Source organism: Periplaneta americana, chromosome 8 (genome assembly GCF_040183065.1).
Source record: "Periplaneta americana isolate PAMFEO1 chromosome 8, P.americana_PAMFEO1_priV1, whole genome shotgun sequence".
NCBI classification, from domain to species: domain Eukaryota; kingdom Metazoa; phylum Arthropoda; class Insecta; order Blattodea; family Blattidae; genus Periplaneta; species Periplaneta americana.
The window spans coordinates 50,417,276-50,434,320 of record NC_091124.1 but is presented as its reverse complement, the minus strand read 5'-3'; the positions used below and the strand labels follow the sequence as shown (position 1 = coordinate 50,434,320).

Here is a 17,045-nt window from a genome sequence, read left to right as displayed (position 1 = left end):
GAAACTGCATTCTATGGCTGACCCAACAGTCGTGGTCCCCCTCACTATATCTCTCTCCTCGTTGCGTATCGATAGTTTGAAATCCATCCGTTCTTTCTGACGCACTCTTTACTTATACTTTGTAACTAGATTATGTTTTCTCTCATTTAATACCTCTTTCCAAATTTGTTTAGTGTTATTTTGATTATTTTTACAAGGGGTCCGATTTCGGCAACTATTTTTCAAATCGCCAAAGTGTAAGGTTATTGAAAATAATTTTTTTCATACTAATTTTTAATTATATATTCGAAAAGTAAACTATAAATGGTGCATAACATGATAAAGTAAATATTACATGCTTTTAAAACATAATTTTTTACTCTTTTATATTTAAAAAAAATCAAAAACAAAATGGGGGTCCGGTTTTGGGCACTTTCCTCTATTATTATTATTATTATTATTATTATTATTATTATTATTATTATTATTATTATTAACCGATTAGAGTAAATCTACAGAGATATGAAGGATCCGCGGGAAGAACATGTTAAGTCACTTTTTGTTTATTCTTGTTTTTGGCTCCTACTTCTAGCTCACAAAGTGAACAATCTTTCTAGTAAATCAGAATGGTAACATGGTAACTTAAACTAAATTAATAGTATATTACGATGTACCGAAGTACATACGATATTTCAGTGCAGAATTTCTGCGTCATCTATGATGATGGAAGAGTGGAACAGAAAAAAATTCTCTCCGGCACCGGGATTTGAACCCGGATCTTCAGCTCTACGTGCTGACGCTCTATCGACTAAGCCACACCGGATTCCCATCCCGATGTCGGATCGAATCCTCTCAGTTTAATTTCCACTTCTTGGGTTCCCTCTAGTGGCCTAACCTCATGTACTGCGTCATAGCTGTATGACAGTGGCACAATGTCCACATATTATGTAATATATGATATGCGAAAAATAATCACTTTGTGATTTGAGACGGCGCTTATTCTGTTGGATCCCGGCCACTTAGTCACTGCACATATGTGGACCTTTAGATTTGATTTCATTAATTTGGGACTAAAGTTGGCCTTAAGGGGTAAGAAATAAAACTTCAGAAGTGTCGCCAGATAGGGAAGTTTGTTCATTCACTATATAGCCTATAGTCAATTTCGTCGTATGTTTGTGTGCTAACACATTGTAGTGTTATGCCATCCTATTCGGCAATGATTTGGCATTGAAAGCCCGCTCATGTAACTGCTTTGTTTTGTGATGGCGCTTTTCCAATATGCCGTATGTAAAGACCGTCTTAAAAATATTATCTTTGTGTAGTTACACAATCTGAGTTAAATGGCCACGAATGTCTACGTAATATTGGGACGACCGAAATGGTCAATATATCAATATATTTAGTAGTAGCCTATATCTATGCCCAATTTCATATTATAAGTAATTATGAAATTGACCAAAATGATATCGTGCCACTTTTTGATACAAGAACTTGTTTTGCGATATGCAAATTATCATCTAATCTCTACTTGAAAGACTAGAAGAGTATGTGTTTCTGCTTGACGAAGATAAAATGTGATTTGCAGTGACAGACAGGTTTTCTCAAGGTACTTCCATTTCTAATTCCACGATTCGATTTATGTATGATTCTCTTCTGCCATAATCAATTGAAAGTAAATGTATTAACGGCATTCTTAAAAAATTCTTACCACGGAAAGGATTTCGTGGTCCAACATAATCCTCATTTGCCCATATCGCTGAAATCAACAAAAGAGACTTCCTTCATGTTCTCGTGGTTACTATGCTGATTGGATTCCACGAGTAGATTCGCGAGTTCAGATCTGGCTGAGGGCTATGTATTTTAAGGACAATAAAATCTTTAGCATGACTTCCGCCGATAGGAAGTAAAGCTCTGGGCCCCTTGTCATATATTTACGGCACGTAAAGTAACAATGTTCCTGATAGAATACCCCAGACAAAATGTTACGAAAATTTATCGCTCCATTTGAATTTCGAAACTAAATAACCTCTGCAGATGAAAATAAAATATTAGTACCTACTCAAAAAATACAGACTCATATTTACGATTTTTTTTTCGCATACTAACGGAAGTAAAACATGATCTTTATATTCAGACTCCGAGCCAGTCGTTTATCCTATTGTCTTCCCATAATTTTTCTCTCATTGCAGTGTACATTCCTTATTTCCAAATGTTATTTTGATTTCCCATTCCCTTCGCCCTTTGGGTGCGCATTCCAAAACTGGCGAAGTTGGTTGTGCTGTTATACTCATCGCTGACGGTGGGATGGCGGATAACGCGTTAAGACTGGTTCACAATAAACCGGGAACGGAAACGACAAGAACCAGAACGGAAACAATGTTAAATTTGTTTAAATGTGAGCATTCACAATTAACTATTGTGAATACTCGCATTTAAATACATTTATTTTAACAATATCCCGTTCTCGTTCTCGGCTTATTGTGAACCAGCCTTTAGTTGTCGGTGTGTCTATACTTTTTGAATGCTAAAAAATGGAATTTTCTCTATAATGTGAGCCAAATTCGACGCCTATCTTCGGCTTTTTAATAAAAAAATATTTTAAGTTCTTTAAATTAGGCAATGAGGAGTGAAACAGATGACTCTTTGGCTAGGAGCTCACGTTTTTGTTTCTATTAGCTTTACTATGCTTCATATCATATAATTAAGTGTGGGAGACGACAGAAATGAAAGGAGGAGAATACAAAGAGAACAAGGAGAATAAAAAGATAATGGGAAGACAAAGAGACCAAGGGGCACACGAGCAAAACAATGGGAAGGCAAGGAAAACAAGGGAAAGGCAAGGAAAACAAGGGGAAGGCAAGGAGAACAAGGGAAATATAAGGAGAATAAAGTGAAAACAAGAAGAATAAAATGATAACGGGAAGACAAGGAGATCAAAGAGAATACGAGGAGAACAATAGAAATACAAGAAAAAGAATGGGAAGGCAAGGAAAACAAGGGGAAGTAAAGGAGATTAAGGGGAATATAAGGAGAACAAACTGAAGACAAGGAGAACATTGAGAACAAGGGAAATGTAAAGAGAATGAGAGGAATGCATTAGAACAAGGGGAATACATGAGGAATGGGGAATGAGAGGAATGGGAATAAATGAGAAAAAGGGGGACACAAGGAGAACAGTGTAATATAAGGGAAATAAGAGGATTTATGGAACAACGGGAACACAAGGGAAATAAGAGGGAATGCATGAGAAGAAGGGGAATGCAATGAGAACAAAGGGAACATTGGAACAAGAGAAATACAAAGAGAACAAAGTGAACACGAGAACGAAAGGAGCAAAAGGAGAATATATGAGAACAAGAAGAATACAAGTAAAATAATCGGAATATATGAGCACAAATGGAACACAAGGAGAACAAAGTTAGCACAAGGATATGAAGAGAAACACAAGAAAACCAAAGGAAGCAAAAGATGGAATGGAATGGAATTTAACTGAGGGGGGGGGGCGGATGGCCCAGCACTGCGACTTGTTGAGATCTATTGCGCTAACCCTCGATATGGAATGAGTTGCGTGTCACAGATCCCCTACGCGCAACAACCCAACCACATGACTCCCTAACGACCGGTCTCTACAGCCAACAGAAATCCATATACCATCCCTGCTTCGGCAACTTCCCCCAAGGCCCCCCTGTCAGTCCGAGGCGAAACTCTTTCCCCGGGTAGGTCCGCTTCGGGTGCTCGTTGCAGAAGCCATCCAACGTCACTTAGCTAGGCTACATTCCATGGAGGCCGGTCGAGAGAGTCAGTAGTTCCGGGAGGCCGCCTGTAGAGTGATCTGAAAAACCAGAAGTAGGATGTTGAGGAAAGGATGATAGGGGAGGAAAAGAAGTGACGAAGGTGAGTGGGGTTCCAATCGCCTGATAAAATTACCTGATATTCATCCATAGGAGTGAGGGGGAAAAACTCCGAAAAAACCTCACCCAGGCAACTCGTCCTCACCGGGAATTGAACCCGGGACCGCTGGGAAACAAAAGAAGGACAAGGGAAATACATGAGATTTATGGAAATACAAGAACAAAAAACAGGGCAAAAAGAGAACAAAGGGAATACATAAGATCAATGGGAACGCATTGAAAATAAGGGGAATACATGAGGACAAGGAGAAACTAGGATAACAGTGGGAAGATAAGGAGAATAAGGGAAGCACAAGGAGAACGAAGGAAATATTGTAAGAAGAACAAGAAAGTGGATTGCATGTTCATGTAATGGACAATTCTCCATACCTATAGTGAGGAGAAAGACATAATTCTAGGTTAAAAACCCTTCTCCAGTATCTTTTAGATTATCTTCCGCCTTTAGTCATTTATGTCATTTATGATTGCTAGCCGTCATAGTATTTTATTCAACCATGTTTTCAATTGCAGAAGTTATTCAGCGTTAAATTTGAACAATGGCTGAGAATTAGTCGACAAGTTTTCCTGGAGCCAGGATTCTTTTATTTGCCGTAAATATACGACATCAGACCCACAGCTTCACTTTATTCCAGGAAGAAATCATGTCGAGTTTTCGGTTTCCCGGCTTTTTTTCTTTGCTGATTTATATTTGAGAAACAGTTACTTTATATTTGTTGTTCTATTCTATCGCACGGACTGGGACTGTCCTCATATGCAGGCCGCTCAGATGGGCCCATTATCGGGATGGAGTGGTGTGACTTCCCTAAGGTCCCCGATGCTACAATTTTCCCAGCCCGCCGCCTCCGAACTCCCTTACAGCCTATATGATCCCTTTATCTTTCCACGTAGGCCTCACCGCGTCCTGACCTCCGGTTCCACGAATTACCATTAACCCAGTGGAGAGCCAACGGTGCATAGCGCTACCGCCAACAACGAATGACCACATATCCTGAAGTTCAATTCGGCGGCGGCCCTCAGCCGACTCTACATCGGAGCAAGCCCGAAATCTAGCAAAAGAAATGGAGATGATGAAAGAGGGGAAGTGTGATTATGATGGCAAAATTAATCCGAGGTCCAACGCCGAAATTTATCCAGCAATTCTGCTTCGATTGGTTGAGGGAAAATCCCGGAAAAAACCTCAACCAAGTAACTTGTCTCAACCAGGATTTTAACCCGGGCCCGCTCATTTCAAGATTAGACGAGTTAACCGTTACTGTACAGCGGTGGATTATTTTTGTTGTTACGTCCGTTCAAATAGATTCATACTGTTGTTTACTTACTTACTGGCTTTTAAGGAACCCGGAGGTTCATTGCAGCCCTCACATAAGCCCGCCATTAGTCCCTATCTTGAGCAAGATTAATCCAGTCTCTATCATCATATCTCACCTCCCTTAAATCCATTTTAATATTATTTTCCCATCTACGTCTCGGCCTCCCCAAAGGTCTTTTTCCCTCCGGCCTCCCAACTAACACTCTATATGCATTTCTGGATTCGCCCATACGTGCTACATGTTCTGCCCATCTCAAACGTCTGGATTTAATGTTCCTAATTATGTCAGGTGAAGAATACAATGCGTGCAGTTCTGTGTTTTGTAACTTTCTTCATTCTCCTGTAACTTTATCCCTCTTAGCTCCAAATATTTTTCCTAAGCACCTTATTCTCAAACACCCTTAACCTATGTTCCTATCTCAAAGTGAGAGTCCAAGTTTCACAACCATAAAGAACAACCAGTAGGCCTAATATAACTGTTTTATAAATTCTAACTTTCAGATTTTTTGACAACAGACTGGATGATAAAAGCTTCTCAACCGAATAATAACAGGCATTTCCCATATTTATTCTGTGTTTAATTTCCTCCCGAGTATCATTTATATTTGTTACTGTTGCTCCCAGATATTTGAATTTTTCCACCTCTTCAAAGGAGAAATTTCCAATTTTTGTATTTCCATTTCGTACGGTAATCTCATCACGAGACATACTCATATACTTTGTCTTTTCGGGATTTACTTCCAAACCTATTTCTTTACTTGCTTCAAGTAAAATTCCTGTATTTTCCCTAATCGTTTGTGGATTTTCTCCTAATATATTCACGTCATCCGCATAGACAAGCAGCAGATGTAACCCATTCAATTCCAAACCGTCCCTATTATCCTGGACTTTCCTAATGGCCTACTCTAGAGCAAAGTTAAAAAGTAAAGGTGATAGTGCATCTCCTTGCTTTAGCTCACAGTTAAGTATGGAGCTTTAATATCGTATTGTACAAGGAACATCAAGGACAAAACAATTCTGTACGTATAATTTTAGGGTATAACATATTTGCAACGTTGTACTCCTTAACTAACGGTTCATTCAATTAGTTATACAATAGGAGCAAGAATAGCCAGACGCGGAATTTAACACAGAGTGTTTTATAATTAGGCGATTCCCCTTGTTACCTGTCTGTGACAATGGACTTTTCCTCTCTTGTAGTTTGGATTGGGCTATTATACTACTCCCTCCGCCACCTCCTTCCCCTAAATCGTGCCTTGAACCTGGCCGACCGAATTCAGAAATAGCGTCTCCTCGTGTGTATGTGTCGCCCGCACTCGATTTGCTGAAAGACCTTGCACTAGTGCAATTGTAACGAGTCCTCACTACATTTCCGCGTACGAACTCTTTTCAACCACCGAGATATAAGGATAGATGTCTGTGAAATTTTTAATCATAGCCTACTGTATCAGCAACTCTCAGAACATTTGGTTTTATTTTATGACCGTTTTAAAAATCTGCTTATTTATTTAACATTTAAGTGCTCTGTATGAATTTAATGAAGCTTTCAAAGATTAGATTCAACTAGTGGCTTATGCAGCAAACGCTGCAAACTAAGTTCGTTAGACGTTCAAATAAATATTTTTGAGATTTATTTTCAACGAAAAATACCAGACATTTTGAAAATTATTTGCTTCCATAATAATGAAACATACTACCTCTGAATGTTATTTTTATGCCAAATACATTTTCTTGAACCTATCCACCTTCAGTTTTTGAGTTTCAACGCGAAAACGTAAGTAACAATGTCAGGACGATCAGTGGGGTTTTCATGTGGGAGTAAAGCAATAGCTATTTCAGGTCATTGTGGATTGTAGGTGAAAGTTAAAGAAAGTCAGGTTTGCTATGCTTTGGAAAAGTAGACATACCATCTTGGTGTAGCTGTTGCATGTAGAGCTTGAAATGTACAGAGTAAAATCATTTTATCCTGCTAAGAGATCTTGCTGAAATGATCGGGATACTACAAAATTTTCTAGGCCTCTTATTTTATCAATAAGTAATACCGTCTTTCCTTAGGAACTGTAATTTTTGCGCTCTCTCGAGCCAATATTGAATCTACACCACACCGCCATTAAATATATGAAAAAGACCCAACCTACTTGATTAATAACTATAAAATATTTGATTTTTAATAATAATATTATTATTATCTTACGCAAGTTTTGTAGTTTATATATTAACATCATGGCATTAACTATAATAATAATAATAATAATAATAATAATAATAATAATAATAATAATAATAATAATAATAATAATAATAATCATAATAATAATAATTCATTTTTGATGGTAATAATGCCATCAAACCACCTTTAGTTTTGTAGATTTTAATATCCAATACCAGCTGTACTCTGAAAATTACACACCGCAGAATCAGACCTGTAAATAATTTTTAGTAGTCTTGAAGCTTTTCATAACCAATTGAATTTGAACTCTAAATATGTCAGCAATCCTGCAGGTCATGGCCTTCGTGTAATAGCCTATTGTTTATTGTAGTGTATGTTTTGTTTTATTTTGAAATGCAATTAGTTCTCAAAACTGACGAAAGATGGATTTTGGAAAATAGGAAAATTATGTAGGAAAACTGACATTTCACTGAAAACTACTATTTTTCTTAAAAACCTTGGGTTTTAAGCTTCAAAATGAGGGGTCATTTATTAAAATCCATTCAGCCGTTGTCCCGTAATTTCCATTACCAGTTCAAATTATGTATATAGATTCCAGATGTTTCTGTTCTGTTGGATGAAACTCACAATTATTATACAATACTAAAGTAGGTTGACTATGATGATTTTCACTAAACCTTCATTTTATTATATTATTCCGAAAGAATTAAAGTTTAATGATTCTGTAATACAAAAAGTTGCATCAGTTAAATTTTTAAGTTTGGTTATTGATGAACATTTAACATGGGATAAGCATATTTTGGCTGTCTGTGAGAAAATTGCTCCAATGTCTGGTATTTTGAAAAGGCTTAAAAGATCTTTGCCTATATCTTGTCTCTTGAATGTATATTATGCTTTTATCCATTCTCATTTAATGTATATGTCATTTATTTGGGGACATAATAAGAAAACTGCTTTGAGACCTTCACAAGTTATTCAAAATAGAGCTTTAAGAAATTTATTGGGTTTTCATTATTTGACTCTAGTTAAATATCTATATCAATTTTCTTTCGTTCTACCAGTTGAATCAATTATCAAATTAGGTGCTACTATTTTCATGTACAAAGTTATTAACAATTTAATACATAGTAATATTACATTTCAGTTTAATAAAGATATACATACGGTACTTATTTAACAAGACAAAAAGACAATATATATTTTTCTCAGCACAAGCTCAATAACTTATGGAACGAAAGGACTAGACCATTTTTTAACAACAACTTTCCTTTAGAATATAGACTTTTACCAAATTGTCGATGTTTTAAGAATTGTTTAAAAATACGTTTTTGGGAAGATTATTTATTTTAATTCTCAGTTGATTTATTTATTTCATGGTTTTAAACTTTTTCTTCTTTCTATCCAAAACTTTATGTTATCTTACTATTTGTTCTTATTTTGCTTTCTTTCTTTCATAAATTCTTGTGCTATTGTTTGTTTTTCACAGACTGTAGTTTCATGACTTTTTAAATTACAATGTGTTCTTGTATAGTAGCCCCTACATATGAGTTATACTCGTTGGACCACACTCAATAAAAAAAACCACGTACGAACGATGTCAGAAAGTAGGGCTCCTAATAATATAGTAAAGACAAACTGGCGGATTAGACTCCATCAAACGAGCTTTTGGAGACATTCTTCTACTTACACAGGTAATATCCAATCTTGAATATTTTTCACAAAATATGTATCTCTAGTTTAAATATTGGGCGATGTTGCAACATTGTAAACATTCTGATGATGGCTATTCAATATAGAGTTTCCAGTTCATCTGCATTGGTGACTGGTTTGGCTTGTGGAGCAGCATTTCTGGATTTAAATCCCTCGTGTCTTTCATTCTTTTTAAAACTGAGATATGAATGAAATTTATTTGTAGATAATTTATTGTAAATAAATTTCAATATAACTGCTATAATTTGATTTGGTTCAAATACTGTATATTACAATTTGAAATGAAAAAAAAAGGTTAAGAGAATTCAATCCGATATATACACGTACAGTATTATGGATAAACCGAAAACACACAACCTGCATCACTAGAGTGCTACATACTCTTGTAAGGAGCATCAGTATATATTATTCAGTATTGCTATATTCTCAAATTTATTGCATTATTCTGAGAACAATACTATGTAAGATTAAGAATTTATGTACATAAATAGCAGTATTTTGATTTTCGTCAAACAATCCCATTGAACAGTGTGTGTCAGACAGTTTTTCTTCACTCTCTGTAAAAATGCAGAGCATTAAAGGAATTAATCAATTCTTCTGCTTCAAAATATTATATATAATCCTTTACGAACTAAATTTCTTAACATTATCCATCATGTGACACGAATTTAAAATTAACTAATAGAAATAATTAACGCTTTCAGAATATGTTAATTTCGAAAGTCGATTTAGACTGTAACCTGCAGTTGAAAAAAGTTGCCGTCCTAGAACGGGAAAAGTGTGTGTGTATATATATATATAATTTATTTATTTTATTTATTTATTTATTTATTTATTTATTGATTGATTTATTTATTTATTTATTTAGCCTGGTAGAGATAAGGCCATCAGGCCTTCTCTTCTCCTCTACCAGGGGATTACAACTACAATATTAAGAATACAATTACAATTATAATTACAATTAATATTAAATTTACAAATACAATAACAATCAAAGTACTAAAAGATTAATTGATTAATAAAGGCTAGACAGTTTATTGTAAAAGTTAAGAAGATAGAACATTTTTTTAATTAAGTAAGCAAAAATTAAACCTACTCTACGCGTAATAAAATGCTCAATAAGTTTGCTTTTGAACACTACTAAATTCCGACAGTCTCTGATGTCACTGGGTAAGGAATTCCACAAGCGCGAGAGCAAGATTGTGTATAATGATGAATACGATGATGTCTTATGTGTTGGTATGACTAGTATGCGGCTATTTTGCGTGCGTGTGAAGAGATTATGATATGATGACAGGCAATTGAAACGGGAGGCAAGGTAGGTAGGTGTAGAGGTGTGAAGGATTTGGAACAGGATAAGAAGAGAATGAAAATTTCTACGTTCGTTAAGCCGTAGCCAGTATAGAGTTTGGAAGGATGGGGTAATGTGGTCAGCGCGACGGACATCGCAGACGAAGCGAACACAAGAATTATGAACACATTGTAATCTTTGCGACTGGTTGACATTGAGGTCAGTCAGTAGAAAATCACAATAATCGAAGTGGGGCATTACTAGTGTTTCCACTAGTATTTTTTTTCTCCCGGTCTTAGATGAAGATTATCGAAGCGACCTTTTCATAAAGGTGTAGAATTATAAAAAAATATCAAATTTTTTAATCTTATTTTCTTACCTCCTATTTAATAATTTTTCTTGAAATTTTTTCCATTAGTAGATTTTTATAAAAAATACTCTTCAAAATCAAATCATTCCAAGAATTTAAATTATATAAAATTTTAAGTGAAGACTTAACTATCGTTAATGATTTTAACAGTGTTTTAAGTTTCTGAATCACACTGTATCATATCTTTTAGCATATTTGTCTGACATGTTCAAACATAAGATTAATTAGTGCCATATGTAGTTCGAAGGAAAATACTTGGTCAAATCGTAGCCAGAAAATTGCTTTAGATATAGTCATGCTTAATGAAATTACGATTAATCAGGTTTAAGAGGAAGTATTGGACATTGTACGATTCACAATTTAAAACAACAAGTAATAATTAAGCTTGCGGATAATTTATTATGAATGTGTTGCATCTAATTTAATATTACATGATATATTATTATTTTATAACATGAAATTAGCTGATTTTTAGTGGAATATGCTTTATGAACGTTAAGAATTCCATACTCAACTGTAAACAAATGTGTAAGACAATATGTTAAATAAGTTATCTTCATGAATTATATTTTCCACGATTTACAGTATATTTTTATTTGTCACTTGTAATCGTTTATGTTTCTGTTTTATTTCTTCTTCTTATTTTTTTCTTCTTTACCATCACGTAATATAATGAGTGACATGTACGGAAGTTTATTGAAGACATTGCTCTATTAACTGGAAACATCTGGGCTGTTCTCGTCTCGGGGCAACGGAAGTGGGCCGCATGCCCAGTCTGTAAAATTAGTGCGTTGTGTCTTTGTCCTGATTTCAAAAGCCCTTGTTCTGTCACTGGGAATTTTTGTTATCCCACCCTCACCTGACGTAACAGGCGCGACTTGTGGTCTGCGGATTGCTTGCAACAAGGGGCAAGTGTAACGAGTCCTCGACCGAATTATTTGATTCTTATAATAAAATTATTCTTAAGAAATTTCGTTACATAAATGTGTGTCTAATTTATTAGATGTAAACCTTTAAGCTATAACAATTTTTAATTTTCTGCGAGACAAGGAATCTTAACTTTTGGCAGAGATATTTTTATTTCTGGTGTCTCCATTTTTACGTAATATGTACACGTTCTTTGTATGTATGTATGTATGTATGTATGTATGTATGTATGTATGTATGTATGTATGTATGTATGTATGTATGTATGTATGTATGTATGTATGTATGTATGTATGTATGTATGTATGTATGTATGTATGTATGTATGTATGTATGTATGTATGTATGTATGTATGCATGTATGTGCGTATGTATGTATGCATGCATGTACTGTATGCGTGTATGCATGTATTAATGTATGTGTGTATGTATGTATGTATGCATGTATGTATGTATGTATGTATGTATGTATGCATTCATGCATGTATGTATGTGTATGTATGTATGTATGCATTCATGCATGTGTGTATGTGTGTGTATGTATGTAAGTATGTATGTATGTATGTATGTATGTATGTATGTATGTATGTATGTATGTATGTATGTATGTATGTATGTATGTATGTATGCGTGTATGTATGTATGTAAGTATGTATGTATGTATGTATGTATGTATGTATGTATGCAAGTATGTATGTATGTATGTATGTATGTATGTATGTATGTATGTATGTATGTATGTATGTATGTATGTATGTATGTATGAAAAATGTCGTATTTTCATAAGATAATAAAATTGTTATTTTCAATTCAGACTAAATTAATTTGGTGTAATTTTGATTGGAAACAAACTGAGTATTATATTGTCGAGGTTTATTTTAAATTCTAGTAAAATAGATTGAAATGTTTTATTGCGGCCTTATATTAATTTGGCTTAATTGGTTGCTATTTAATCTTAAGTTATTTTCAACTCTTTATGTCAGAATTGAAAATCAATCGTCAGTAGCCAGAGTAATTGTTTTATTAATTTTAGATATGAAAATATTTTGATAAATGAAGAACAAATAAAATTGGACAGTTAAGTGACAATTCAAACATTTTAGAAACATATATTTTTTAGAGAAAAAGTAGTATTTATACCGGACGATAATAGCAGATCTTTGCTAGATTATAATCGTGAGAAGGTTCTAATCTTAATTCATGGTTAAATACATTTTAATAAAAAGTTATTAAAATACTTATGATTGTGAGTTCTTCTCTGTAGGCACCAAGTAACTTCTATATTTCTAAACTGTTAACAAAAATAAAATGTTTATTTCGCCATAGTGTAAAAATGATTGATTTAAAAAATTTAATATGCAATTTTAAATCCTGTACTTGTAACATATTTAAATTTACACTAATATGAAAGCAATACAAGAAATAGGATACCGATATGCCATGTATGAAAATTAAATAATCTATTCATGGGAAGCATAGCATATTTTATAACAAAATAAGTTCTTGAAGAAGCGAGATATTTCTATACCCATTCTACAGTAATATCAAAACATATCTTGGATGCTAAATCAAATGATATAATTCGAGAAATTAGACATTTCGTTTTTCTTTATTTTAAATCCTATGTGGAAAATAATGCGGTGACTAATAAAATAATATTGAACTTGCAATAATTATTGCAATTACCATTACTTCATAACGTCATACCTACAATACAATTTCTCACGCCGCTGCGCTGTTTCTTTTATTTAACGAATACAGTCTTTTAATAATTAGATTTACTTTTTCGTAGACAGTTATGAATATTCTAGTTTTACTTTCTGTTAGATTATATTCTAGTTGTAGTTCACAGTAAACCAATACTACTAAACTATGTTTTCTTTATTCTAAAATTGTTTTTTTTACAATATATACAATTTTCTAAACGTTTTAAGCTATATAAAATACGTGTGACATTAAGTGTTATCAAACTAATGAAATTGAGTTTTTATAGAGTTATAACTGAAAAGCTGTATTTTAATTTGTAAGAATTATTATTCATTCAAATTAAAATACCAACAACTTGAGTTTACAAAAATAGGCGTAACAATTAGTTGAGGTATTTCCCATTACTCACAAACATCAAAACGTTTAAAATGGGAAGCATTCTACAAATTGTCAAACCATTTAGTATGAAGAATGGATTATTCTGTGAATAAAATTAGGGCGCATTTCATATATAAAAAAGTGCTTGTTATACTCAAAACCTCCCGTTTATTTAGAATACAAAAACTAATAAAATTAGAACGGGTGAGGTGTGAAAAAAGAGGAAAAATTGAAAGAAATATTATATTATGCTAGAAAAAGGATAGCTTGATAGCGCCTAGAAGAAGCTTAGAGCTAAAATGGCTTGCAAATATTACTAAATGGAAAAAAAAATCAAACAGGGTCATAGATTGATAAAGTGGAGATTTCTTCAACAGTGCGGAGTTATTAAATAAACTGTCTCAATAGAAGCTGTACTTTGAGAGAAGTCTCCAAGCTAGCATTAACAGAAACTATATTAATTAGAGCCTTGACTCAGAGTCGACTTTTCATTTTATTTCAGACTTGTCTGGTTTATATGTATCAGAAGAATTACTTATATAAATGATACACACCCAAGCCTACAGTATTCTAATCTAAATTTAAAGCCGACTATGAGTTAAATATGATTCACACAATGTTCCACAATAATTCTTCCTACTTCTACAGTTCCAGCAAAAATCATAGCATATTGTGTACACATAAAAAGTAGGCATGCTATGAAATGTATAATCATTATTATTGTATTTATTTTTGTAATTGATGTAGTATGATAATACATAAAAGGAACATGCAATTTTGCGATTAATTTTCATATAGCATAAATTCTTTAAATTTTAAATAATAATTAAAAAAAACGTTTTTCTCAATAATTTTTGGAATAATTTTTTCAGGTTTATTTTCATGCCCTCAGAATTAATGAATAATAAATTCTTCTGTTTGTTTCGATAATTAACAAAGTTATGATTTGAGACTCCATGATGTTCAACGTAATGCAGAATTCTAGGATTTTTAGACATTTTCATATATGAAGCTATGGATAATTTCTACAGGGTGTTTCCGAGGTGGTGTCACAAACTTTCAGGGATGATGGCGAAGGGCAAATGTATCAATTTGAGATAAGGAACCCTGGTCCGGAAATGACAGAGTCGAAAGTTACAAGCAAAAATTGTTCTGTGGAAATAAAATAATTTTATTCCTCTGTACACCTTATTTATGTCTATTTATCTGTACATCTTACACATACTGTATTCATCTGACGTTGTTTACATTGTCTACTTACAGTATTCCATTTAGTGCGCTGTCTGAGGGATGGGGACAGGAAACTACATTAAAGCAATGCAAATAGCGTAATGTGTAACGGACATGACCGGTCCTGATATGCACGTCTGTAGACAGCACTGTATGTGTACAAGTTGCAGTGTCCAGTCGATCAGTCCTAGTGAAATGGAGAAGTACACGAGAGCGGAATAAGAAGACCTGATTTTCGAATACGGATGAGCCAATGGGAACAGTAGACAAGCTCACAGACTGTATCGGGGCAAGTATCCACGTAGGAGACATCCGGCCCATACCATTTTTCCACGACTGTTCCAAAAGTTGAGGGAAGGAGAGCACGTGGTGCCAAATTACAATTCCATTTCCACACAACTATTTTTGCTTATAACTTTCGACTCAGTCATTTCCGGACCATGATTCCTTATCTCAAATTGATATATCATCCTTGAAAGTTTGTAACATCACCTCGGAAACACCTTACCTATATGTCGAGAATCCAGTTCTAAAGAATAACTCATAGTAATCGACTCAAGAAATAGTTCCCTCCCTTGATGTTAATAGGATGCAAAAGTCCAAAACATCTCACACCGATTAATAAGAATTGTTTATGTATTTTTGACAGTAAATGTTCAATATTCACACTGGTGAACATGGTGTCTCTGAAATGTTTTTAACTCAAGCTCTGACAGTAGCCCTAATTAAAAAATTACTTTAACTCATGTTAGAACTTCGATAGACGAAATCCCAAATTTTTATTCACCGAGATGACTTATGTTTAGGTGAGGGGTTTGGACTTTTTCCATTGCTGGTTGTCACAATCAAAAAATTAAGACACAGCGTTTTGAAGGGTGGTTATCCCTTCGTCTTCAGGTGGAAGGAAGGAGAGAAAGGAAAAAAACCTACTGTTGGGATCGTTACGTACAGCTATTCTGTATGACTGATGACAGAATAGCTGTACGTAACGATCCCAACAGTAGGTTTTTTTTCCTTTCTCTGCTTCCTTCCACCTGAAGACGAAGGGAGAACCACCCTTCGAAACGTTGTGTCTTAATGTTTTGATTGTGACAACCAGCAATGGAAAAATTCCAAATCCCTCACCTAAACATTAACGATCCACCATTGCTTTCCAACCCCTCATTTAGATCAACACGAGATGACTTATGCCTATTTTAGCACAGTATTGAAATATTGCAGAAAATTATGACATATAAAACTAATTTACATGAATTTTTTGTAAGTAATATTGAAGCTTTAAAATGTATTTATTTATTTGAAATCCTGTGGGGAAACACACTCTATTTATGGACCACCCACAAGGTTTAGTTAACATTTCCTGCGTCTACACTGTTTGTTTTACTCTGAAGTTGGATAGAACTTATGATTTCAATTATGAACAATTATGCTGGAAATGTATCTTCTTTTGTTTTTAGTACAAATTGCAATGTTAACTTTGAATTATTGTGGAATATTCTGCGATAATAGAAGAAGAACACTCTGCGAAGCTGAAATGTAACCAACTGGATGTTAGAGAGATGGTGTTAGAGCCTGTACTGTACATTAGAGACAAACTGGTGAATGGTTTTCCAGACGGCAGATGGTAGGTTTGTAAGCATCGCGAAAGAAAAGAGAACTCTGTGTTGGTTATTTTTACTTACTCGAACCGTTTGGTGGACATGTCTTCGAGTCTGGACCTAACAATACAAAACACGGAACATGTAACGGATTCACACTTCACAAACAAAGTAAGGAAAGGTGTACAAAAGTCCAGCAACAGGTTACAATATTGCGGTAAAATTTACACTTCCTTTGTGTACATCTGAGGTTTACTCGTGTTTATGAGTATTGGAGTGCATGTGGCCAAAGAAAAAAAGAAGAATTTTCATAAAATGTGAAAATATGAACTTAGAAAATAACCCAATGAAATGTTTCAATTTTAATTATGTTTGCTTCTTGAAGGAGCGTTGAATGTTGTGATGAAGAGATAGCATGATGAAACTTAAAATACCGTATGTGAATTATTTTATAATCATTATTTC

At 34.1% G+C, this 17,045-nt stretch overlaps 1 protein-coding gene across 9 annotated transcripts in view; it reads right to left on the bottom strand.

Annotated features, from left to right (window-relative positions):
* hlk (hulk) overlaps window positions 1–17,045 on the bottom strand; it is a 279,558-nt gene that overhangs the window by 111,761 nt on the left and 150,752 nt on the right. For 7 of the 9 annotated variants that reach the window (XM_069832862.1, XM_069832859.1, XM_069832860.1 and 4 more), the window contains exon 4: window positions 16,665–16,700. The exons of the other annotated variants lie outside the window; for them this stretch is intronic. In XM_069832862.1, coding sequence (XP_069688963.1) covers window positions 16,665–16,700 — 36 coding nt within the window. The remainder of the gene's footprint in view (window positions 1–16,664; window positions 16,701–17,045) is intronic. 9 annotated transcript variants of the gene reach the window in all.